The 27,470-nt window shown below is 35.8% G+C and overlaps 1 protein-coding gene across 8 annotated transcripts in view; it reads left to right on the top strand.

The window, feature by feature from the left end:
• The window catches only part of LOC124644398 (signal transducer and activator of transcription 5B), a 39,806-nt gene extending 15,700 nt beyond the window's left edge, over positions 1-24,106 (top strand). For 4 of the 8 annotated variants that reach the window (XM_047183711.1, XM_047183715.1, XM_047183714.1 and 1 more), the window contains 9 exons: positions 2,479-2,607; positions 7,721-7,827; positions 8,507-8,686; positions 9,536-9,660; positions 10,697-10,849; positions 11,333-11,462; positions 20,330-20,460; positions 21,198-21,376; positions 21,773-24,106. In XM_047183711.1, the coding sequence (XP_047039667.1) occupies positions 2,479-2,607; positions 7,721-7,827; positions 8,507-8,686; positions 9,536-9,660; positions 10,697-10,849; positions 11,333-11,462; positions 20,330-20,459 (954 nt within the window). In that variant the 3' untranslated portion in view covers position 20,460; positions 21,198-21,376; positions 21,773-24,106. Of the gene's footprint in view, positions 1-2,478; positions 2,608-7,720; positions 7,828-8,506; positions 8,687-9,535; positions 9,661-10,696; positions 10,850-11,332; positions 11,463-13,230; positions 18,844-20,329; positions 20,465-21,197; positions 21,377-21,772 lie in introns of those variants that run through there. The other 4 variants (XM_047183716.1, XM_047183712.1, XM_047183718.1 and 1 more) reach the window with 4 other exon arrangements.
• Positions 24,107-27,470: the final 3,364 nt, after the last annotated feature.

The following is a 27,470-nucleotide window of genomic DNA, read 5'->3' as shown; positions in this document are numbered from 1 at the left end:
AACGAAAATATATTCTATTACAATAAATAACTACACAACTAAGCTTAGCATACACATAATATACTTACTTAGCATACACATAATATAACTATATCTATGGAATAATACAAAAATAAACATTATCAAGTAGAACAGACTAAATATTATGTCAAAATTTCTAGAAGTTGTTCTGTGTCTGTGTAATTCAGTGTCACTAAGTATTTTGACAACATCTTACTACATTTTTTATACCTTAAACTATAGAAACTCAGTACTTTGTTAAGCCTGTTATATAGAAGAGGTCCTAAAAACACGTAAAAACGCTTAGTAAAGGTTAGCGTCAGGAACGCCGTCACAATTCTCCGATCCTCTCGAAATACATATAGAGAGTTGCTACCTAATTGCTACCAGCTACCATTAGTTGCTACCAATTGCTACCCTCGTGGTTTTGAAGATATTCAGCATCCAAAGGTGACAGCCATTCTGATATCAGGATGGCTGTCACTTTTTCCAGTGTGAAGAAACGGCGCAAAAGTATTGAGTTTTTTTTTCACCCAGAGTTGCTACCTAATTGCTACCCTCCTGAATTAAATTTTGGGCCACAACGATTCCCTGGATAAAAAGATATTTAAAAAATGAGTTTTTATGCCCTGCCAAATTAAATTAGCAAGCAGTCAGTTAATACAAATGAGTACTTTTGACGTAGGCGCTATCTATTATAATCCGACAGCTGATATAAATGCGGCCGAAAAGTGAACTAAAGCAAGCCGCCATCTTTGAACATCATTTTTGATTAGGTGTATTTATAAATGTTACCTGTTGAATGAAATTTCCCGAAATGCATGAAAAAAGTATTTATTATAATTACCTCAGCCTTCGATTGTTAACACGAAATAATTCAAAATTTATTAAATCATGTCAGGGTATGATATACACTCTTTTGCAAAAAAAGCGGGCACCTATGCGAAATCTTAGTTTTAAGGACTTTATGTGTGTTTCAAAGGGTTTTAATGATTGTAGTATGTTTCTAGCATCAAAAAGGTTAGCCAAGCATGCGTGAGAGTGTATTCTAAATTTGAATATTTTAAAATTGCTAAAAAATTGGTAAACCTTGTTTTGGACTAATCGCTGGCAGAATGTTCGTCGGTGTTTTGAAAATTTTTTAGTCCTTAAAACTAAGATTTCGCATAGGTGCCCGCTTTTTTTGCAAAAGAGTATATTTTAAGTCAGTGACTGAAATAAAAATATTTTTTAATAAAATCAATATTGTTTTACTGTGACCAAATCAGTTCATGTTTTACGTAGAGTTGGGTATGATTTTTACACGACTGGCCTTACTGGATGTTTTCGTATTAACAATCGAAGGCTGAGGTAATTATAATAAATACTTTTTTCATGCATTTCGGGAAATTTCATTCAACAGGTAACATTTATAAATACACCTAATCAAAAATGATGTTCAAAGATGGCGGCTTGCTTTAGTTCACTTTTCGGCCGCATTTATATCAGCTGTCGGATTATAATAGATAGCGCCTACGTCAAAAGTACTCATTTGTATTAACTGACTGCTTGCTAATTTAATTTGGCAGGGCGTAAAAACTCATTTTTTAAATATCTTTTTATCCAGGAAATCTTTGTGGCCCAAAATTTAATTCTGGAGGGTAGCAATTAGGTAGCAACTCTGGGTGAAAAAAAAACTCAATACTTTTGCGCCGTTTCTTCACACTGGGAAAAGTGACAGCCATCCTGATATCAGAATGGCTGTCACCTTTGGATGCTGAATATCTTGAAAACCACGAGGGTAGCAATTGGTAGCAACTGATTGTAGCTGGTAGCAATTAGGTAGCAACTCTCTATATGTATTTCGAGAGGATCGGAGAATTGTGACGGCGGTCCTGACGCTAACTAGTAAAGGCATGTCTGATTTGAGGCTTTATGCAAACTAAGTCCTTCCTTCTCTTGTCCGAAGGCAGAGGGTCAAAAGGTAGTGCAGTATGCTGGTGTAGCACTATGTTTAAAATAAATAATTGCCGCACTGTAAGCACATCGCATGCTGTGTAGAGTTGGTGCGTAGGAAATCGAAAAGGGCGGAAGGTAGCAACCTTAAGAATTGCTCTTTGAGCACGTTCTAATGGGAGTAAAATTGTAAAATTGCATTGCAGCCCGAGAAACGACATATGCAGGCTATCTTAATCTGAGTTTATTCTGGCGTTGTGAGCTATATAACTGACTATAGTAGGCAGTAGTATATATGTATCTGACTAGTTTCATCAAAATTCATCCAGTTTTAGTGTGAAAGACGCAAACTTAAAGACACTATTAATAGTACAATATTAGTAGGAGTTGGAGAAACTCGCCTCTGTCCACGCATTCACTCGCATCTCGCGTAAAATACTTCCCGAACCAGTATAAAAAGTTGCCTATCTATTAATCCATGAAATCAGTTTCCTTCATACAACACACAAATCGCCTTCATAATATCACCAACACCCTCACCAGGTATGGACCCTCTCGCTACCCGTGGTGGTGATAGTCCACGGCAACCAGGAGCCCCACGGCTGGGCCACAGTCACCTGGGATAACGCCTTCAGCCCACCGGGACGAGTGCCCTTCGCCGTGCCTGATAAGGTAAGTGGGATAGTACCCGTAGAATATGCTGTGTTGGTTTTATGTTGCACTGAATTCAGGTTGAGGGTCCGTTCAGACAGACCGGCTCGGAGAGCATCGGCACGCATTTTTATTTTCACACAGACCGAAATCGGCTCCGATTGGATGGAAGAGCATGCAATCGGAGCCAAACGTCTGCAAGACCGAGAAAAAGTACGCGAGTAGAGCCTGTCGGCTCCTCTTATTATTTCTCCCCGAGCGCCTTCGAGTATTCTTAATGACAAAAGCAGTACGCATGCAAAAATAAACCTTACTACAAATACTAAGTACTCGATTTTCAACGTGTTAAGAATTTGCTCTCCTCTCCGAGCCGGTCTGTCTGAACGGACTTTTAGTAATAATTTAAACGTCAGTTTTTTTGGGTGATTTTGAAAAAAGGGGGTTTTCAATTTGGCACGTGTGTTCATGTGTATATTTGCAAGTTTGTATTGCATTGCATTTGTCAGACTTAGGCGAAGGTTTTAGGTTTGGTATACAGTACTTAAGAGGGATCATACGAGGAGTATATAAGAGAGTACATACGAGGAGTATATAAGAGGAGTAAATAAGAGAGTACGTAAGGGGAGTATATAAGAGAGTACATAAGTGGATTTTATAACAAGAGTACATAAGAGGAATACATAAGGGGAGTACATAAGAGCAATACATAAGGGGAGTACATAAGAGCAATACATAAGGGGAGTACATAAGGGGAGTACATAAGAGCAATACATAAGGGGAGTACATAAGAGCAATACATAAGGGGAGTACATAAGAGCAATACATAAGGGGAGTACATGAGAGCAATACATAAGGGGAGTATATAAGAGCAATACATAAAGGGAGTACATAAGGGGAGTATATAAGAGCAATACATAAGGGGAGTATATAAGAGCAATACATAAGGGGAGTACATAAGAGCCATACATAAGGGGAGTATATAAGAGCAATACATAAGGGGAGTACATAAGAGCCATACATAAGGGGAGTATATAAGAGCAATAGATAAGGGGAGTACATAAGGGGAGTATATAAGAGCAATACATAAGGGGAGTATATAAGAGCAATACATAAGGGGAGTACATAAGGGGAGTATATAAGAGCAATACATAAGGGGAGTACATAAGAGCAATACATACTCAATACTCAATACTCAATGACTTTATTGCATTCCATAATATATACAGGCTGGTGGGTAAAATTAAAAGAAACAATTATGGACCCTGTCGGCCACAGCAAAGTTAGTTTTTAGAGGAGAGGACGAAGAGCGCTTTTTAAACATAATAATATTGAATTAAATGTAGAAAATCTTATTATATTTAGATATTTGAGTAGGTATTATTTCTGTGTAGATTTATTTACATTTTACTTATTTATTAAATTTATATTCGTTTATTTATATATTATTAATTTATATTATAAATATTCTATATTATGTATTAATCGTTATTAATTATTTTATTTATTTATATTTATTTATAAATTAGCTGTAGTTTTTTTTTTTTTTATTTATGACTCAATAGTAAGAATTTAATTAAAGGTATTGCACGGTAAGTAAGGTAAATAAATTGATATATTAAGTACTGCTTGTTTATTCCAGTTATCCTAGTTTCCCTAGTTGTATTTATCTTTGAAATATTCGTCAATTGTGTAGGACATATACATATACATAAGGGGAGTATATAAGAGCAATACATAAGGGGAGTACATAAGAGCAATACATAAGGGGAGTATATAAGAGCAATAGATAAGGGGAGTACATAAGAGCAATACATAAGGGGAGTATATAAGAGCAATACATAAGGGGAGTACATAAGAGCAATACATAAGGGGAGTACATAAGAGCAATACATAAGGGGAGTACATGAGAGCAATACATAAGGGGAGTATATAAGAGCAATACATAAAGGGAGTACATAAGGGGAGTATATAAGAGCAATACATAAGGGGAGTACATAAGGGGAGTACATAAGAGCCATACATAAGGGGAGTATATAAGAGCAATAGATAAAGGGAGTACATAAGGGGAGTATATAAGAGCAATACATAAGGGGAGTATATAAGAGCAATAGATAAGGGGAGTATATAAGAGCAATACATAAGGGGAGTATATAAGAGCAATACATAAGGGGAGTACATAAGGGGAGTATATAAGAGCAATAGATAAGGGGAGTACATAAGAGCAATACATAAGGGGAGTACATAAGAGCAATACATAAGGGGAGTACATAAGAGCAATACATAAGGGGAGTACATAAGGGGAGCACATAAGAGCAATACATAAGGGGAGTACATAAGAGCAATACATAAGGGGAGCACATAAGAGCAATACATAAGGGGAGTACATAAGAGCAATACATAAGGGGAGTACATAAGGGGAGTATATAAGAGCAATACATAAGGGGAGTACATAAGGGGAGCACATAAGAGCAATACATAAGGGGAGTACATAAGAGCAATACATAAGGGGAGTACATAAGGGGAGTATATAAGAGCAATACATAAGGGGAGTACATAAGAGCAATACATAAGGGGAGTACATAAAAGCAATACATAAGGGGAGTACATAAGAGCAATACAATAAGGGGAGTACATAAGAGCAATACATAAGGGGAGTACATAAGGGGAGTACATAAGGGGAGTACATAAGAGCAATACATAAGGGGAGTACATAAGGGGAGTATATAAGAGCAATACATAAGGGGAGTACATAAGAGCAATACATAAGGGGAGTACATAAGGGGAGTATATAAGAGCAATACATAAGGGGAGTACATAAGGGGAGCACATAAGAGCAATACATAAGGGGAGTACATAAGAGCAATACATAAGGGGAGTACATAAGGGGAGTATATAAGAGCAATACATAAGGGGAGTACATAAGAGCAATACATAAGGGGAGTACATAAGAGCAATACATAAGGGGAGTACATAAGAGCAATACAATAAGGGGAGTACATAAGAGCAATACATAAGGGGAGTACATAAGGGGAGTACATAAGAGCAATACATAAGGGGAGTACATAAGGGGAGTATATAAGAGCAATACATAAGGGGAGTACATAAGGGGAGCACATAAGAGCAATACATAAGGGGAGTACATAAGAGCAATACAATAAGGGGAGTATATAAGAGCAATACATAAGGGGAGTACATAAGGGGAGTACATAAGAGCAATACAATAAGGGGAGTATATAAGAGCAATACATAAGGGGAGTACATAAGGGGAGTATATAAGAGCAATACATAAGGGGAGTACATAAGGGGAGTATATAAGAGCAATACATAAGGGGAGTACATAAGAGCAATACATAAGGGGAGCACATAAGAGCAATACATAAGGGGAGTACATAAAGGGAGTATATAAGAGCAATACAATAAGGGGAGTATATAAGAGCAATACATAAGGGGAGTACATAAGGGGATACATAAGGTCAGTACATAAGAGAAGTGTATCACAGGAGTCCATAAGCGAGTACATAAGAGGCACGCAATGTGTTACTGTTTGCTAGAGCGAGTAAACCACGAGATATATTTGTAGGGGAAGCTCGCTTTTTGATGCACAAATACATTTTATTTTGCACTTCTAAATATTAAGCACTTGTTGTCACATGTTTTCACAAAAAGCTTATAGGTTGACTATTTTAACATAAAATCCACAAGTAACCGTTCACACTAGCGGATTTTCCGCACGATTTCTCCGCGCGATATAATTCGAGTATCAGAAAATATTCACGTGGTTTCACATGTCATCATTTGAACCGGTAGTTGTCAAAAGAGCTTATAGAACGCTTACATGCTAGCTTGGTACGTATGAGAGGTGTCAAAAGCGACAAACTATGGGCACTAGTGACGACATTAGAAACCGCACGACAGGTTTTTACTCCTCGGCGAAGAACCGATAAAATCCGCTAGTGTTTTCACACTGTTATTTGTCCATATACAAGGTGATGATTTGCATCTGTGCAATGTTTCAGGAGGTTGACATAAAATACGTAATAGCTAATATGCGCTGCTTTTTTGTCATTGTAATGTCTATGACATATGATATTTCAGAAGTAACCCAATTTTGAATGAATGATCGTTGCGTATGCTTTGTGTTTGTGTTTGCGTTTGTGTGAGGGCGCAGCACGGTTTTAAGGCCAGTAACACACGCGCCGAGTTTTAAATACTGCTAAGTCAAATTGAAAAAAAAAAAAAATTACGTACCAGTTTTTTTGTTGATTTGGGTTGAGAATCATTAGCATAATTACGTCCTTGAATATTGCACGGATGCAAAATTGCACGGATGCAAATCAACAGCTTGTGTTTGTCACTATATCCCAACCTGTAAGCTTCATCACACACGATCTTAAAAATAATGTTTAATTGTTAAATTCTGTCCTGCGTCATGCCTGGAAGCAGTCCGTCCATTTGATCCGGGTGAGTGTCTGAGATGGGCCTTAGGGCGGTAGTGGGAATATGAGAAACTGCTTAAAAACCTATTATACCTAGTTCAATACATTGGGAATTAGCTGCATCCCGTTAGACTGGAAGCCGACCCCGACATAGTTGGGAAAGGCTCGGGAGATGCACCCCCACAAAGAAATAGTCGTTTCGGCACATGATAAATATGCAGAATTTCAAAGAAATAAGTATGAGTCAACTTGTTAAAATGGCTATTCAATTAAGCCTGAATGACACCTTATAATCATTAGTCTTTTTTATGGTAAATCATTAAATGACGGCTCCCGCTGTGTGTGCAGCGCTCGGGAGTGTCAGACTCTTCTTGACTAAACCCCGCCATGTTCCTTCTTAAACCTTTTATGTACGAGCGCCGCTGTAATGAGCGCGAACAATCCCGCAGCTCACAATCACTCGTCTATTTATGTAATTTAACTGGCTTCGGCATGTGGTAACACCCGGGTTATGCGGGAACTTTCTGCACACCCGGCTAAGAAGTCTAGCTCAGATAAATTGCCTGTAGCCTTTCTCGACTACTGAGGTGTCTCAAACCAAAATTAGTTCTCAAATACAATCAATTTCTCATAATCTCACGCCCCGCCCTAAGAACCCGTCTCATAGTCTCATATGTACAATTAACTCTTGTTCAAAGGTCACTTGGGGTCAACTGGCCGAGACTCTGCGTATCAAATTCTGCTCAGCCACTGGAGGTGACCTCTCGGAGGATAACTTGAGATTCCTCGCTGAGAAAATATTCAGGTAAGACATATATTTCTTTGTGGTTTTAGGAGTTAATGTTAGTAGCTTTACAGAAATATTAAAAGATCTGAGTTTGGTTTAACACAAAAACAAAATGTAAACATATGTTTTTTTTCCCTGACATCACCATTCACATCTTAATCGTCAATTACACTATAATCCCAAATGACGTAAATACGTACATCATGTAGACTTTTGACATGTAATACGCTTAATCACCAGACTCACTGCTTCAAACACAGTGTAAACACTCCATATACTAAATACACTAGAAACTCTCAAAATATTACCTACTAATCATTAAACACACTAATCCCCAGTTACACTACACTCCCGAATGTCAGCGTTAATCACCAAACTCACTACCTCAAACACAGTCAGCCAACTTCATTACCATGCTCACTTTCTTCAACAAACTCACTGGTTCGAACATAGTCATATAACTTAATCACCACACTCACTTTCTTAAAAAAAACACTCGCTATTGTAAGACAGTGTCATAAAAATACGTTCCTCGCTCCAAAATGCCGCTTTATTTAGTCAAAATTCTCTGCAATCTTTCGCAATCCCCTATTGAGGCTGGAAGCCGACCCCAACATAGTTGGGAAAGGCAAGGCAAATGATTTACTGTCGCAATAACTTTATCCGTTCATGGACACTTGCTATAAGTAACGTGCAGTATCTGCGCCGTCCCCAGGACTGGTCTGCCTCTCAACACCATGGAGCTGAACGCCATGCCCGTCTCCTGGACGCAGTTCTGCAAGGATGCTCTCCCGGAGCGCAACTTTACGTTCTGGGAGTGGTTCTATATGGTCGTGAAGGTGACGAGGGATTACTTGAGGACGCTTTGGTGTGATCAGTAAGTGGATTTTGTTATGTAATAGGTTTTTCCGTGGTTTCGCTCGTGTGTCCCGTACCGGGATAAAATATAGCCTATGTTACTCGAAAGGGTGTAGCTTTCCAACAGTAAATTTGTAGTAGTTAATGCAAACTTATAAGAAAATGTATGTTCTTTTTTATTTTTACTAGCGACCCGCTCCGGCCTCGCATGGGATATTACTATTACCCCAGAATTTGATGTATGTTTTCATACATGTATACCTTCCTCTTTAATCGCTATCTATTTAAAAAAAAAACCGCTTAAAATCGGTTGCGTAGTTTGAAGATGTAAGCATATATAGGGATATAGGGACAGAAAAAGCGACTTTGTTTTATATTATGTAGTGACTAGAATTTTCCGCAGTTTTGCTCGTGTCCCGTGGGTACTAGTGCCCTTACCGGGATAAAATATAGCCATGTTACTCGGGAAGAGTGCTTTCCAACAGTGATAGAAGTTTTGAAAGCGGTTCAGTACAAAAAGCGTTTCCTCTATATGTTAGTATAGACTAGTTATGTCCCGCAGTTTTTCTCATGTCCCAGGGGAACTCCTTCCCCTTGCCGTACAAAAAGCAGCCTATTCTTTATTCGGAAATATGAACTATATTACTGTCAAGTTTCATCAAAATCAAGTTTTTGCATGGAAGTACGAACATACATAGTGTATGTAGAATGTTTGATCCTCGTCTATCATATTTGTAGGAATTATCAGTTAAGTGATAACAAAGAAATTATTAGGTTCCCAAAAATCTCATTGTTTTTCAACAACCACACTCATGTTAAAACTATCCATTGCTGAAAGAAAAATCCTTACATGTTTCTTCTATTCCAGTCTAATCATGGGCTTCATCCAAAAGAAGCAAGCCGAAGAGATGCTGTCCAAGTGTCCTGCCGGCACTTTCTTACTGCGCTTCTCAGACTCGGAGCTGGGCGGCATCACCATAGCTTGGGTCGGCGGTAAGTCATCATCATCTCCCGAGCCTTTCCCCAACTATGTTGGGGTCGGCTTCCAGTCTAACCGGATGCAGCTGAGTACCAGTGTGCCACAAGGATCGACTACCCTATCTGATCTTCTCAACCCAGTTACCCGGGCATCCCAATACCCCTTGGTAACAATGGTGTCAGATTTACTGGCTTCTGACTATCCGTAACGACTGCCAAGGATGTGCAATGACAGCCGGGAGCTACAGTTTAACGTGCCATCCGAAATGGGTTGGTGGTAAGTGAGAGTGGTGATTAGTGGCTTCATCCAAAAGAAGCAAGCCGAAGAGATGCTGTCCAAGTGTCCTGCTGGCACTTTCTTACTGCGCTTCTCAGACTCGGAGCTGGGCGGCATCACCATCGCTTGGGTCGGCGGAAAGTGAGAGTGGTACTCGGCCGTACTTTCTTACTGCGCTTCTCAGACTCGGGGCTGGGTGGCATCACCATCGCTTGGGTTGGCGGTAAGTGAAAGTGGTGATTAGTGAGAGTGGTGCACTGCCGACACTTCAGAGCTGGGTGGCATCACCATCGCTTGGGTTGGCGGTAAGTGAGAGTAGTGATTAGTGAGACTGGTGATTAGTGAGAGTGGAGCACGGCCGGCACTTTCTTACTGCTCTTCTCAGGCTCGGAGCTTGGCGGCATCACTATCGCTTGGGTTGGTGGTAAGTGAGAGTGGTGATTAGTGACTTCATCAAAAAGAAGCAAGCCGAAGAGATGCTGTCCAAGTGCCCTGCCGGCACTTTCATACTGCGCTTCTCAGTCTCGGAGCTGGGCGGTATCACCATAGCTTGGGTTGGCGGTGAGTGAGAGTGGTGATTAGTGACATTTGTGATAAGTAAGACTGGGTATTAGTAAGGGCGGTGCCTGGCTAGCATCACCATCGCGTAGGTCGGCGGTAAGTAAGAGTGGGGATTGTTGACTTGGCGATAAGTTTATTCACTGGTACCAGTTTTTTGTATAGATAGAGATATTTTACACTTTATTATTATCATAACCTCTTTTTTCTCGACAGAGGGCAACGAAGTATTCAGCTTACAACCCTTTACGTCCCGCGATCTCATGCTGCGCTCGCTCGCCGACAGAGTACTGGACCTCACACAGCTGCAATTCCTGTACCCGAATATCGCCAAAGACGATGTGTTCTCCAAATATTATACTAAGCCTGGTGAGTAGACTTGTAGGCCGATTACCGGCCAAGTTGGCTGTTCAGATCAGCCAGCTGTACAGGACATATGATATTGTATTTGACGTTCGAAAACTGCTGATTTATCAGCCAACGAAGAAACGTTTTTAGTTTGCCTTTGCTCAGGATATATGATAGATAACGCATGATTGTTTGCACTCTGTATTCCCTTAAGTTAGTTCCAAAATAATACTGGTTGACAAATAAATTAAAAAAAATAAAATCTTTTTTGTTTTAAGTAACAAAAAAACAAGAAAAGTTTAAATAAGGTTTTCGTACGAGCTCTTCGTGAATCTATAAAAAATGGCAACAAATAAATAGTCAACTTTCATTTTATAGCAAAACGTGTACATTTTTACTTAACAATGTCTAGAGGTTTCGCAGTTGCTGACTTCCATTATTATTGTAAAAAATAATAAGTTTTATTAGCTATGAAAAATCTTAAAAAACTTCCTCTCTCCCCAGAAAACGAAATGCTAAAGAACGGCTACGTGAAACCTGTGCTCGTAACGACTCTGCCGCCGTACATGTCATCGTCGCCGGCGTACGCGCACTCGCCGGACTCGCACCGCAACACGCCCAGCGTGCAGAGCAGGTCAGTGCGGGGATTACTGTGTAGCGGGGATTAGTGTGTATAGTGTATAGTGGGGATGAGTGTTTTTAGTGAGATAAAGTGTCTTATAGATGCTCGTGACAATTGCTTAGAGTGGGTGAGTGTGGTGATTAGTGTGTTAAAGGTGACTGGGAGTGTTTTTAGTAGGTATAGTGACTGTCAGGCCTGTTTAAGCTACAATATGTCAAATGTAGTAAAGATGAGTGTGGTGATTAGTGTGTTAAGAGGTGACTGGGAGTCTTTTGAGTGGGATTATAGTTCGGCCATTCAGAGAATGCGTTCCTGACACGTCGCGATTGAACTGACGACGTAACTTTGCAATGGCGTTGCAGTTACGATAAAAATATTTTTGCTGGTTGTTTACCGTTTTAACAATTGAGGAGCATTAAAACAACATTATTATATCAATAATCAATGAATGTAGTTACGTCGTCAGTTCAATCGCGACGTGTCAGGAACGCATTCTCTGAATGGCCGAACTATAGTGTCTTACCTATGCTAGTGACTCGACATTACATATGTTCAGAGCAAATGAGTGTGGTGATTAGTGTCTTAGAGGTAACTGGGAGTCTTTTCAGTGGGGTTAAAACTGCCCTGACTGTTTAAAGTGTAATAGGCGAAGTTTTGAGTGTCTTGATAAGAATGTCTTTTGAATGTTCCTAGTGACTGTCTTAGCTATTTAAACTGCAATATAAAAGTGTTCAGAACAGTTAAGTGTGTTAACTAGTATGTAAGAAGTGAATGGCAGTCTTTTGAGTTTTGATAATGAAATGGCCTGTTTAAACTGTGACTAATCGTGTCAAAAACAGTTGAGTGTGTTAACTAGTATGCTCGTAATGTGTGTTTGCTGTCGGAGTGGTGGTGGTGAGCACTCTGCCGCCGTACATGTCATCGTCGCCGGCGTACGCGCACTCGCCCGACTCGCACCGCAACACGCCCAGCGTGCAGAACAGGTCAGTGCGGGGATTACTGTGTAGCGGGGATTAGTGTATATAGTGTATAGTGGGGTTTAGAAGTGTTTTTAGTGAGGTAAAGTGTCTTATAGATGCTCGTGACAATTGTTTAGAGTGGGTTAATGTGGTGATTACTGTGTTAGAGCTGACCGGGAGTCTTTTTAAAGGGTATAGTAACTGTCTTGACTGTTTAAACTGCAATATGTCAAGTGTAGTAAAGATGAGTGTGGTGATTAGTGTATTAGAGGTGACTGGGAGACTTTTGAGTGGGGTTAGTGTCTTACTGATGCTAGTGACTCGACATGACATATGTTCAGAGCAAGTGAGTGTGGGGATAAGTGTATTAGACGCGATTGGGTGTTGTATGATTGATGCTAGGTCTAGGTCTGTCTAAACAAGCAGTTTAAACAAGTTGCAGTATTTATAGTGAGTGTGGTGCTTTTCGGTGTGGTGATTAGTGTGTTGGTGGTGATTAGGAGTTGTATGAGTGCTGCTACTCACTACATTGCAAGACTATAAGACCTAGCTTTACAAAATATCGATAACAAAACCATATCCAGCCGTATACTTGCCGCCCATTGGTCAAATCGGCGACTTGACAACTGAAAATGTTTCGGTTATCGTTATAGTTAATGGTGCAACAAAAAGTAAGTGTAGAGCAAATGAGAGTGGTGATTAGTGTGTTAGTGAGACTGGTGATTATAAAATTACAACGAAATGTTTTTTATTTTTTGGTTTATTTCTTGAGATTATTTTTTATGATTTTATTATCTTTTGTTATTTTTTTCTCCCCATAGGTACATGATTGATTTTTGAAAATTATTTTTAATTTTCTTTTGGATGCCGAACTGAAGTGAAAACTAATTAGTATTAATAATTTTTAGTTTTTACGTTTTTTTTACATAAATATATATTTTAATAATTTTATATAATAGTCACATCCTGTTTTTATACGCTATATATATTTTTTATTACTTTTAAGATTTTTTTACGCAATTTCTTTTTTTTTTTGTAATAAAAATATAATTTTAGCTTAATTTAAGCATAGGTTTATTTTTAAGACAGTCCCAATTTTTTTCCAGTTTTTGGTTTTTGGTTTTAGGCCTCAAAAATTTTTATTCCTTAAACTGTTCACGTCAATTAATTTTGCATATCTAAAATTAGCCATTTGACTTGCCCATTTATTCGTACAGGTATTGTCAAGAAGCTTTGCTTGTCCGAAGTTGGCTACTATTGACTTTTCAGTAGTCAAAAATATATTTAATACAGCACGCACAAATGACTAACTTCAGAATTGCAAAGTTGATTGGTGCGAACTTGTTAACTTGAATGTAACTTTGTAGATGTTCTATCTCACGAAAGCGAGTGAGCCATACTTGTGTGTGTAAACGTATTTGTATGACCGAAATTGCTTTGTGGGTTTAAGAAACTTTCACAAAGCAGCCCGTAGTCTTAAGTGTTCAGTTTGTCACGTTGCTGTCGGACCTGCGTATATCTCTCTCCGGTGGTGTCGGATTGTCGTCCCATCGCGCCATGAGAGTGAAGGAATAGTGAGTGCACCTGTGTCCAAGCAAATGTGCCTGCACTATAATATGTCCTGCGCAGCTGACTGATCTCCTTATATGAGCTGCCGTGGCCGAAATTTGTATGATTACAGAGCGCGAGCGAGCGCGTAGTAACACAATTAGCATGTACATTTACAGACACTAGTATGGGTTAACCCGCTTTCGTGAAAATTCATTAAATAATTAGGTATTTTCTTTTATAGCTGCGGAACCACGATTCTTCAACTGTAATTTGGAGTTAATTTTTACTAGTTAAAATATTAAACCATGACTTTCTGTTAGGCTAGGTGCAATGTTTTTAAATCTTAAATTGAAAATTAGAAAAAAAAACTTTTTGTTTTAAATTTTGGATCTCAATTTTTTATAAAAATATAAAAATAATATTGAGGTGGGTGTGAAAAAGTGTCAAAAAATGTTTCTACAGTGTGGCGAAATATTTTATTTGAGTTTTATTTTTTATATGATATAAATGGTGTTAATGTGGTTTATAAATTACAAAAAACAAAGTAGAAAGGTTTTCAATTTATTTTTTATTTTTTTATATCATCAATGACATATTTTTTACAAATAAACATATCTTTTTTTTTACAAAATTTTCTTACTGAAAAAAAAATATTTTCAATCACACTGTAAATATTAGTTCCTAGTCTCGCATTCTGTGTGTAAGCGTGAAGATTTTGAAAAAAAATTGTGATCCAAAATGAATGTGCGATTGGCACAAAAATCTACAGTATTAAAAATTCGATATATAGTTTATAATAAGTATTGGCATTTATTTGTAAATTAATTATTATCTAATTAAGTGCTTCGTCTGTATCAGTATTCCCTTTTTTAACCAACTTCCCGAAAAGGAGGTGGTTTATTATGTAAGTTTGATTGACGGAATCTGTAATTTTTGTTAGTAATAAAAAGAAAAAATAACGTGAGAAAAAAAAGAAAAATAAACAGATTTTTTTCTAAAAAAAAAACAGAAATTATTGATTTCGTCCAATCATTTTTTTCTCGTTAATATTATAACTATGCCAAAATATAAACTACGATCAAGTTATCTCTTAACTACCCACAAACATTAATTTGGCATTTAAAAAAATAAAAATAAAAACATATCATATGTTTTCGACCAAAGCACAAAAGTGAGGTTCAGGGTTTAAAAACTAATTTTCAAAAATCTCAAAAAACACAACATCTCATTTTTGAAAAACTTAAAAAAACTGTATTTTACTCCTTTTTTTTACAAAAAACTAGATCTTGTTGGCTATTAGATGCACAGCGCATTTTTGAAAATCAAATTGAAAAAAATCGGCCTATTGGTTTACAGTATTTACTAAGGATGATTTTTTATATATTTATTAAACTAAAGTTTAATATTTTTATTGTTACTATCTCACTTATATTTATCTATATTATATATTAAATAGTTATTTATCTATACTAAAATCTATTATATTGGCTTTAATTATATTTCAAAATTTATTATAAAAAATACATTGTTATACGAAAATCAATTAGAAATTGTCTATGACATTCTTGAGCTTCAGAAAAAAAACTTTCAAGACTTAGTCTGATATTTTAGATTTTTGTAAATTGTGCGAAACACAAGTAAAAAAAACATTTGACTGTTTAAAAAAAACCGAATTATAATAAAAATAAATATTCCGTCGAAATAAACAGTGAAAAAAAACATTGTATACTGTTTTTTCAAATTATTTAAACGAAATACTTACTACAATTATGAATATCATTAACTAACTAATAAATAAATAGGTAAAAATAAAATAGATAAACACGCTTTTATAAAAATTCAAAGTTCATTACAAGACCTTTCTAACAAGTCCAAACACAGCTATGATACGATGTTTCATCATGAAGTGCCAATTCATATCTTCCGGCTCCATCATCAGATCAGTTCGACAGTACCATATTATTGTATTGTCATCAGAACTACATATAGCTGTCAATTTTCATGACGCTACGATCCTTGGAAGATGGTTTTAGTTACCTTAGATTCCATTACATAGTTACATACAGGTCGACTTAATAAAAGCGTGTTAAAAATAATTTCGTCCCTAAAATAATAATTATCACATACATATTTACGATTTTAAAAGGCCACAATGTCAATGAATAACCGTCCTTCTCAACGTATTATTTTTAAAATTTTAAAACATTCTTATTCCTATTATATTTAAATAAAAATATGTATTTATATTCTCAAAAAACGACTGATATTTCCATTAAAATTCTATCCCTCTTCTATATTTAGCGTTCTGTTGGTTATTGATCGTGCGTCTGTTGCGATTTTGTCGTACGATATTTAAAAGCTACAATAAAATATTTAAGTAAAGCAATTTGGTAAAAAAACCTGTTTTTTTTTTGCCAAAAATATTTTTTTACTAGGTATTTGAAATTGGTATTAATAATTTAATTGCAAAAAAAAAACATTTTTAACACAAAAAAATACGTGTGGCACTCGGGGACTGCCGCGGTAAAGCTATTGCATAGCATTCTGTATCAACTTATGCAATTATAATTATTTATTTTTTATTTTATTCATACAGTATTTTTTTTTCTTTAAATACTATATAAATAACTATCTCGTCTCGATTCGATAAATACTTATACACCTATATACTTTCTCACAAACAGCTGATTATGTATTCGTCCGATTTCGGAGCAGCTCGTCTCGATTCGGGCGAGTTCCGTAAAGTCGTACAATACGTCTAATCGCACGACACACAGCGCCGTGTCGAAGACTGCCGAACTGACACGACGTTAGACGATGCACGGCCTTCAAGCCACACCTCCGTGCCCGTCGGAGTGGGGAGCGTGAGGTTTTTTCGTTACGGAATTTCTGGATTTGGTCCCCGCGCTCAAGGCCTGCGATAGAAGCTATGCAATAGCTTAATAAGCAATGCTTTCGTATATCTTTTTATCGTGTTCGCAGCACGTTTTTTTTTGTGGTGGGGAACCATCAAATGACGCCCCCCGCTGTGGGTGCAGCGGGAGGGAGTGTCAGACTTTTACTGAGTAAAATCCACCATGTTCCTTTTGAAGCCCTTTGTGTACTAGCGCCGCGGTAACTCGCGCGAACAATCCGGCACTCGATAAGTTCGTAGCAAGAACGTAACTGCATATAAAATAATTTTACCTCTATCTGTCGATAAAATCGCAAATGATTCTATATCGATCAATACTCAATCGGAATATAATATAAGGCCTCTCGAAGAATTTTCAACTCGATTTAACCCGTTGATCGATCTTCGATAATAATCGATATTTTAAAAGTATTTATTCGCCTATTTGGGTCCAGGTTGTTGCATTTTAAATATATCCTTTTTTTCTAGAAAATAATTTCTCTTTATTTTTAGGTTTTTTAAATAAATGTAAAAAAAATACTTAAAATCGATTTTTTTCGGGAAATGTGGGAAAAATGAGTTTTTTTTTTTTTGGTAATTTTTGTCACGTTTTCCCTAAGTTAAGTTAGGTCTCGATTTTTTTACTTAAAATCATACTTATTTTGATTAATTTAAAATATTGTTCATGATGAATTTATTGAATTAACAAAAATAATTTTATCTCTATTTTCTTTGTATAAATTCGGTGCTAATTTTAAATTAATCTTTTTTTTTAATTAATTATAATTTTAAGTAAGTACAGTTTTATTGAACATGACATTTAAAATAAGTTTATTTTTAAGTTATTTTTTTTTAATAGTTCGGATATTGCAAGAGCGTTTCAGAATTTAATACATATCTTTTTTTATTTGGCATAAATAATTACCGAGTATGAATAGCTGTATTAAAATTATTCCGTGGTATTTAACTCTACAAACAATTTTATACAAATCTTGGTTAAAAAGTTAGGTAAATTACTTAGTTGATGTCCTAATAAATAAATAATAACTAATAAAACATCTTAAACAAAATAAACTTTGCTTTAAAGCAATCCCGTAACGAGTATGAATGTGAAACGTCAAAGTTGGCGCGCTTTTTCCATTTTTGACATCTGTCATTTAAATGTCAAGCTACCAAATACGATTAGGTTAGGTTTTATTGAATGTTGTATTTATAAGTATTACTAAATCGGTCAATTAAATTAATTAAAAAAAAACATGAAATTACTCTGACAAGGCTGAAGGAATTTTTGAAAGAAAAAAAAATCATAAAAAAAATAATGTTTTAATTTTTATTTTCGAAAAGTCCTTCGGTTTTCGTGTCGGTGTATTGATTTTCTGATTGGTTAAATAGTTAATAAAATTAACGAATTTATGTGAAAAAAAAATATCTTATATGGGTGTGACTATTATTCCTAGTTAGGCGTAATTTGATAGGTAATCAAAAACTAAAAAATGTCTGCTCCACACAGGTTTATTCAGTATGGTCACTGTTCGATTGACTTTTTTTCTTTTATTACAAAAAAAAATCTTAAAACTGAAAATTCTTATATTTGTATTTTTTTTTTAATTCTGATCGCTCATTTTAAAATTAGTTTTCGGAAATATTTAAGAAAATGGGCTCAAAATTTTCACCTTTTTATTTGTGGAGCTAGACAACCCAACTTTGGTTAGTCAAAACTTTACAGTTTCTTTTTTGTTTTTTTCCAAAATTGCCTTTATCGAAAGATTTTTCAGTTTGTGTGACAGTAAGATTTTATTTTATATAAATTAAATCTCGCTTTTCGGTCACTTTTTATTCGTTGTTGAGAATTTTAGAAAAAAATGTAAAAAAAAAGTTTTGACGGACCAAAGTGATTTTTTATCATTACATGAGATTGTTATAACGTTGAACGCATGTATGTATGTTTTGAATTCGATGTATTTGTAATATTATATGTGACAAAAAATTATTGAGGATTTTATTTAAAAATTTATTTTATTGAGAAAAAATTGACTGCAATATTTTAAAGTCACTTACCACGTTGTTACTGTTAGCAATAGAGTTTTGAGTTTCTTTGCAGAAATTGATGATATAAAATGTTTGGAAAAATATGTAGCGTTAATTCCGCGAGACAATAACGGCCGTTCCCAATATCCTATCTATGAATTGTTTTGGTTACTACAGATAGGAATTTGTCACTACACCCTATCCGCGGAGCCATGAGCCAAAATGTAAACAAAGAACAACACTTTTTCAAGATGGCGGGCATAACCCGACCGATGACAAAACGTCACATTTTTATGGAAAATGTTCGTAGTATCTGTGGTCTATAATTTAGTAGGGTTCTATATTTGAGAGACTTGACTTTTTAATACATATTTAATTAAAGTTAAGAAAGAAAATTACGGCGTTTATTATATTTGATTTTAAATGTCTGAAAGGATAACATAAGCTCTACAGACATCGTTCTAAAACATCATTTCTAATGTTGTCAGTGTATTACTTCCGTAGTTATTTTTATAAAATATATGTTCACTACTTCAATCGTGACTTATAAAGAACCCTTCTTATGGTTTGCTTACCTTTTGGCTCATGGTTCGGTGAATAGTTTTGAACAAGTAATGTCAAATTGTTATCTCTAGTAAGCAACTCAAATGAATGGTAAGGCCGTAAATCGACTGTACTCTCATAGAATTTGTTTCAAAGACAATTTTTTCTCAATAAAAAAAAACCTTCGCGAAAATGCAACACAGACGGTCGTTTTTATTTTTTTGTTAATTTACTTTTTTTTATTAAGATTAAAAACTATTTAATATCGCCGTACCATAGACTACAACTGCGTCTATTTTGTCTGTGCTGCCTTTTGGCGACGGTTGTAGGTTTTTTGATATTTTTTTTTTATTATTCTCTTTATTTTTACAACGACCGTCTTCTCTTTAATTAAAGTGTTGCATTTTCTCTCTTTCCCGATCCCCTGGTGCTGCTGGACAACAAACATAAACACAAACACTATTACAAATCACCTATTAAACACATATCACCACTTGACATTAATCACCAACTGACACAAACACCGATGGAAATAAATCACCATCTGACATACACCTTTGAAAATTAATTAATCACTAATTGACACAAACACTGTTGGAAATTAATAACCACATGACTAAATCACATGAATCACCACTTGACACATAAATTGAAATACATCAACGACACAATCACCATTGGAAATCTATCACAAACTGACTCAATCATCTATTTAACACGAATCACCTCCCGAAATACACCGTTGAAAATACATAACCAACTGTCACAAACATTGGAGATTTATCACCACCTGACACCCACCTTTGGACATTAATCACTACATAACTCAATCATCTAATAAACACAAATCACCACTTGACACACACCAACTGACACCCACCGTTGAACAAATCACCACGCAACAGCTACTTCAGCGCGGCGACGCCCGCACAAACTGACAGCTTCATGGACAGCGAGCTATTCGAGCAGATCCGCGCCTTCGAGCCTGATGGCATGGATGAATTTGATATCTACAGTAACATGAGCATGAAGTGAGGTGAGTTAATCACCGAGTGACTTTTTGTGGTGATTATTGAAAGGATTTATAGGTTGAAATAGATAAAAAGGTTTTTTTTTGTGGCTTCTCTTAAAATAAGTTAATAGTCCATAACTTTTGAGGTCAGAACATATTTTCTTTGCTAGAAGGGGCTTGTTCTATTTTTGTTGTTTCTTGGATTTTAGTTGGCTTATGATAAAAGTCAGGAGTTCGATTACCACGTTAGCGAAAGTATTGCAGTTTCTTAATTAGGTCTAGCAATAGACGACAGTAGGCTGATTATTTTTGTACATCGAAATAAAAAGTAGCCTAAAATCTTCCTTGATAAATGAGCTATGTGACAATGAAATATTTTTTCAAATCAGACTCTTCAGCTTTAATTATATTAGTATAGATGACTGGGGTATCATGGAAAGCCTAAGTACAGCAGTTTACACTAAGAGTTACATGATTATGTCAATAGCTTATATATCAAAATACTAGCTTCTGCCAGCAATTTCACCCGCGTCCCGTGGGAACTACTGCCCGTACCGGGATAAAATATAGCCTATGTTACTCGGGAAGAGTGTAGCGCCCCAACAGTGAAGGAATTTTTCAAATTGGTTCTATAGTTTCGGAGCCTTTAGGGTAAAATAAAAAAAAAGTGTTTTCTCTTTATTAGATTTATCAGTACATGTAGTTGGATGCTGCATATTGAAGTATTTCATTTAATTTTCCTTTTTACATTTATTTTACAGGTGACAAAAACGTAAGAAAGTTTTACCTTTTTATTTCGTAAGTCTAGAGTTAAGGAAGTCAATTGTCTAAATATGTAGAAAATATAAATATTCGGTACTTCTTATTATTTTAGTTTCTTATACGTGCCATAGGAAATATTATGGGATTTTATTGAATGTATATTGTAAAAAAATACTTATACAAGCTGTTGATTTGCATACGTGCCATATTCAAGGAGGTAATTATGCTAATGATTCTCGACCCAAATCAATAAAAAAATTGGTACGTAATTTTTTTTCTTTCATTTTTTTTCGGAATTCCGTAAATGTTATCCAGCCTTATTTAAACTTGGCGCGTATGTTACTGGCGTTAAAACCGTGCTGCACCCTCACACAAACGCAAACACAAAGCATACGTAACGATCACTCATAAATTTCATTCATAAAATTGGATTACTTCGGAAATACCACGACATTACAATGACAAAAAAAGCAGTGCATATTAGTTATTTCCAATCTACTGTAATTCCAATCGATTATTTACGTATTGTATGTCCTCCTCCTGAACTATGGCACAAATGCAAATCAACACCTTGTATTTTATGTAAATCACTGTAAGGTAAGCTCTTTTTTATTTTCTCTTGTTTCGGATGGCACGTTAAACTGTAGGTCCCGGCTGTCATTGAACTTCCTTGGCAGTCGTTACGGGTAGAAGCCAGTAAGTCCGACACCAGTCTAAGCAAGGAGTATTGGCTTGCCCGGGTCTGAGGTTGAGGAGTCATATAGGTATTCGCTCCTTGTAAAACACTGGTACTTAGCTGAATTTAGTGAGACTGGAAGCCGACCCCAACATAGTTGGGAAAAGGCTAGACAGATGATGAATTTTTGAAAGAAAACGCCTTGTTGTGAATGCGTGAAATATATAAGAAGAGCCTAACTTACAATTGTTTACTAATAGTAACTAGTATATTTTGACCGACACGCTGGAAAGTAGTTGTAGTTAAAAAAAAAGGAGATTAGAAATAAAATATTATTTCGTACTAACTGCTTTTTCGCAGTTTCACTCGCGTCCCGTGGGAACTACTGCCCGTACAGGGACAAAATACAGCCTATGTTACTCGGGAAGAGTGTAGCGCCCCAACAGTTAAAGATTTTTTTTCAAATGAGCTTTACAAGTTGCGGAGCCTTTTGAGTAAAAACAAATAATCTTGAGAATTATATAAATATGATGATCTCTCTCCGGTGGTGTCGCATTGTCGTCGCATCGCGCTATGAGACTGAAGGAATAGTGAGTGCACCTGTGTCCAAGCAAATGTGCCTGCACTATAATATGTCCTGCGCAGCTGGCTGATCTTATATGAGAACAGCTGCCGTGGCCGAAATCGGCCGTGGACGCCTTTATAGATGAAAAGAGCTTTTTAAGTCGTGTCGGTCAAAAGATTACTAAATATTAGAACCTTTTCAATTTTAAAACGTAAATACCAATAGTTTTAATTTTTTTTCTAATTATTGTTTTTTTTTCTATTTTAAATCATTATACTGTTCTATTAATATAGATTTTTATTGAAATCAATGTCTTCGATTTTTTTTTCTAGTTTATATTTTTGTGTATTATTTTATTATAGTTTACAATAAATAAAATGAAAATATTTTGACAGAAGAATTTATGACAAAAAAAAAAAATTAATCTGGTTTCTAGGTTTTGAATTTTAACAGACACGAAATCGCTTTTGAAAAACATGAAGTCTTGGGTTCGATGCCCAGATCGGCTATATTTTTTTGTATTTATACGTAGTACAGACGAGAGCAATATCAACCTAACTAAATCTGTCAAATATCTTCAATAGATTTTCAACCTTATCACAATAGTGGAAGTTTAATGTTCGATTGGTAACATTTGACAGATTCGGGTTGATTGACCTGCTGGTTTCTATACTTACTTAAAAAAAAAAAAAATACATAGTTTCGATTGACGGTATTTTTTTTAAATTGCTTCTATTTGAAGAAGATTTTTGACGCCAGTTATTTTCAAAATACTGTAAAATATATTTTATTAGTACTAACTGTGTTTTTGACTTAATTTCGTGCCATAGATAGCACGGTGCCATTTTAACTCATCAAACTTAAAAAAAATGTATAAATTCACGGAGAAAGAAAGATAGCGGAGATGCCATAAGGAAGGTAGGTCAGGCGCCTTCTTGCAGCTCAAGCAACGTACGGTAGACGTGATCAGTTACTAGAACTAACGAGACATTCGGGTTCCTTGTCAAATCAAAACCAATCTGTCAAAGATTGGTCTTGATAGATTGGTGATTTTATTTTGAAAATATTAAAAGTGTGTAAGAGGGGAGCTAGTAACGTTCCTCGTCCCTCGCCCCGCATGTTGTCGGGCTACTTTCTTAGGAGATTTTGCGTTATGACATCTCCGCTAGTCATTTTGTTCTCCAAGAAATGATAAAAATGTGTTAGAATATTAATATGCAATGTGTTCTATTTGATTTAAACAGCAATATTTATTAATGATAAGTCAATATAGCTTTGTTTGATGTGTCGTTATTGGTAGTAATGATATTTAGAAACCGATAATTTAAGTGTAACGATAAATAATCGCTCCGATAATTTAAAAAATCGAACCAGTGTTCTTTTTTGGCTTCCATTTCTTTACCGCGGCATTTAAATTGCTTTGATTTATAAAAATGAAATTATCGGACCGATTACAGAAATTATCGTTATGATTACAAGAATTATCGTTACGATTACAAGAATTATCGTTACGATTACAGAAATTATCTTTACGATTACACGTATTATATTTACGGTAATAATCACTATCGGTGTTAAAACGGCTCCTGACCGTGTTTTCAGTAGTAATTGTAATAATAAACGTCCTTGTGTCATTTATATGTAATTAAATGTTTGAATGTTGTCAATTTTGTGATATTGTGAGGCCTTACCGTTCAAAATTTAGTCTAAAATTGTATTTTTAGCGCAACTAGCTCACCCGCGACCCTATAACTGCTTCCCGTAGACAGGTGACAAAAACTATCCTATGTTCTTCTCCCGGGTGTATGCTAAGTTCCCTCTAATTTTCAGCTTAATCGGTTCATTCGTTCACGCGTGAATGCCGTGACCAAGGAATATTATGGAATTATCGGAAAGATTACTCTTCGGTCTTCGGTCGTGGTGGCCTAGTGGGCAAAGAACCAACCTCTCGAGTATGAGGGCGCGGGTTCGATCCCAGGTCAGGCAAGTACCAATGCAACTTTTCTAAGTTTGTATGTACTTTCTAAGTATATCTTAGACACCAATGACTGTGTTTCGGATGGCACGTTAAACTGTAGGTCCCGGCTGTCATTGAACATCCTTGGCAGTCGTTACGGGTAGTCAGAAGCCAGTAAGTCTGACACCGATCTAACCAAGGGGTATCGGGTTGCCCGGGTAACTGGGTTGAGGAGGTCAGATAGGCTCTTGTAAAGCACTGGTACTCAGCTGAATCCGGTTAGACTGGAAGCCGACCCCAACATAGTTTGGGAAAAAGGCTCGGAGGATGATGATCGGAAAGATTACTCTTTCCGATATAAACGATTTCAATATGTTACAATAGTGTAAAAATATTTGCACGACAATTGACTTACCTTTTATATGGTGTTTCGCCGGAGGAACTTCTTCCTATACCCGGATAAAAAATAGCATCAATAAATGGCCTTAGTACTGGCCCAGTAGTGGAGTAAATCAACAACAAAAATACATACATTTCTAGTGAAGATGCATTTCTTTCGAAAAGTATATCATTTGCACTATGAATTTGCTTGATAAAGGGTTATCAATGAACATTGCTTGCATAGCCGTCACACCTAGCAAATACATAATATACTGGCTGTCCCGCACGGTTCCACCCGCTTTTCTACAAAACGACTTCTCTTACACGGATAAAAAGGTAGCCTATATCCTTTCTCGGGTTCTAAACTACTTGTGTATCAGATTTCATTTAAATAGTTTGGCGTGAAGACAGGCAGAGTTTCTTTTGCATTCATAATATTGGTAAGGGTTGTAAATCTGTAAAAATATATTTCACTTTAATGTCTTAGAATATTTGGCCTAATTTTTGGACCTAATCTTGGCCTAATTTCAAGCATTTATTTGTAGATTTTAATACCTTAATGGATGTGCATTTGGTGCTTCGAAAAGTAAAAAAAAAATATGTGTTCTTCTAAATGTACTGTCTAAATGTATGTTTGTGCTCTTATTCGTACAAAATATTCACAAAAATACCATTGTCAATTAAAATTACATTATTACAAAATTACATTGTTTATCATAGAAACACGTAGAAAACAGAAATAAAATAAGGGTAGAGTGAATGTATGTGACGATGACACGATGTCTCGTCATCGAAATCTATACAGCTATTTTACATCGAAAACGTAACAAACTTTCGCATTTATAATATTAGCTAAGATGGTATACTTTTGAATGTACGTAAGTTTGAATGTACTTTCTAAGTATATCTTAGACACCAATGTCTGTTTTGGATGGCACGTTAAACTGTAAGCTGTCAGTGTACATCTTCGGCAGTCGTAAAGAGTAGTCGGAAACCAGTAAATCTGACACCAGTCTAACCAAGAGTATTGGGTTGCCCGGGTAACTGGGTTGAGTGGGTCAGATAGGGCAGTCGCTCCTTGTAGAGCACTGGTACTTAGCTGCATCCGGTTAGACTGGAAGGCGACCCCAACATAGTTTGGGAAAAAGGTTCGGAGGATGGTATACTTTTGAATATTTTTATGAATAACAGTTTTCTTCTAGCTTGTAATCGCCCCCTATATTCAAACAAGCATTTGAATGTTATGTGTATAGCAAAGCAAAATTAATATTTACTTAGTGTTAAAGTGTTCATAAGAACATTAATTTGTTGGACAAAACACTTTTAATAAGTTTTGACTATGACTAAAAGCAAAAAAAATAGCATTTTAATATTATTATGACGAATTTTACAATGTATGTAATAAACAGACAAAACATAAGATATGATTTGCAATTTTTATATATTTTTTGGTAAATGGTCATAGTCCTACAACGCATTTTGAAATTAAACCAGAAATTATTGTACGTAGCTTAATGTTTTCGCAAATTATATTATATCTATAAGAACGATTATACTATAATAACGAAATATCATTCTGATTACGATAATTATCAGAGAGATTACCAATTATCATTCTGTTACCGATAATTATGATAATCGGAGTCAGAATGGTAATCGTTGCGGTAAATGTTTTTATCGGCGTTATAGTGTAATTGTGAATATATTGTAAGCTTTATCGTGGTTACATTTCACTGTAGAATCTATGTTTAGAAACAAATATAATGATTGTTGATTATTTTGTGTTGTTTTATTTAAAACTAGCCATTTACTCGCGGTTTTACCCGCGTCCCGTGTTAACTACTCCCGTGGGAACTGCCCGTACCGGGATAAAATATAGCCTATGTTACTCGGGAAGAGTGTAGCTTCGCAACAGTGAATTTTTCAAAAAGTTTTAATGCTATGTGTAACCTTCGATAAGCCAAGCAAAAGTAAGAGTGAATTACAAAGAACAATGGGCGATTCCGGTCCAAATGTCCACCATTGGTTAGTGATTCGTACATCCATCGGGCAAAAAAATATGGGCTGTTTATATGCAAATGTGTCTTACTCATCTTAGTTTTAGATAAAATGCGGAAATAGAAGTGGAATAAAATAAAAAAATAATAATGATATCATACAAAAACTAGGTACCGAAAATTAAGAATACATTTTTGGCTATAACTTTTTTGGCATTGTTTTTTTTTTTACTTTCTTAGTCAAAGTAACTCTAAATTAAGTGGACTATTTAATTATATAGGTCTCGTTCGTGGTGGACATTTGGACCAAACTTCATACAGTCTTGCCCAATCTCCTTTGAATTTTCGAGAATTGCTACGGAAGCTTTTAAGGCGACGAATTGGTCAACAATAATTCCATAACCGGCACGCGCATCTAAGGCGCCAAAAGGGGTCGGAGCGTCAGCGGGGCGAGGATAACAATACGCGCGCTAGCTTATAACTAAAAGTCGTAAGCGACAAAATGGTTTTGTAATTTTATTATTTAGAAATGATAATTTGATAAAAATTCCTTCTACAATTTTAAAGAGTAGGTATGTATATACTCAACTACTAAAAAAGTTAAGAGGCTTAAATCGGTCCCGTTTGCCCATAATATGTGAATCTCTTTTTAAAAAGAGGTATGTTTGATATATTTTTCTCTGTTATAAAAGTTAC

Source organism: Helicoverpa zea, chromosome 30, assembly GCF_022581195.2.
Source record: "Helicoverpa zea isolate HzStark_Cry1AcR chromosome 30, ilHelZeax1.1, whole genome shotgun sequence".
In the NCBI taxonomy this organism is placed as follows: domain Eukaryota; kingdom Metazoa; phylum Arthropoda; class Insecta; order Lepidoptera; family Noctuidae; genus Helicoverpa; species Helicoverpa zea.
The sequence above is the reverse complement of the archived record's forward strand: the minus strand, read 5'-3'. Positions and strand labels throughout refer to the sequence as shown.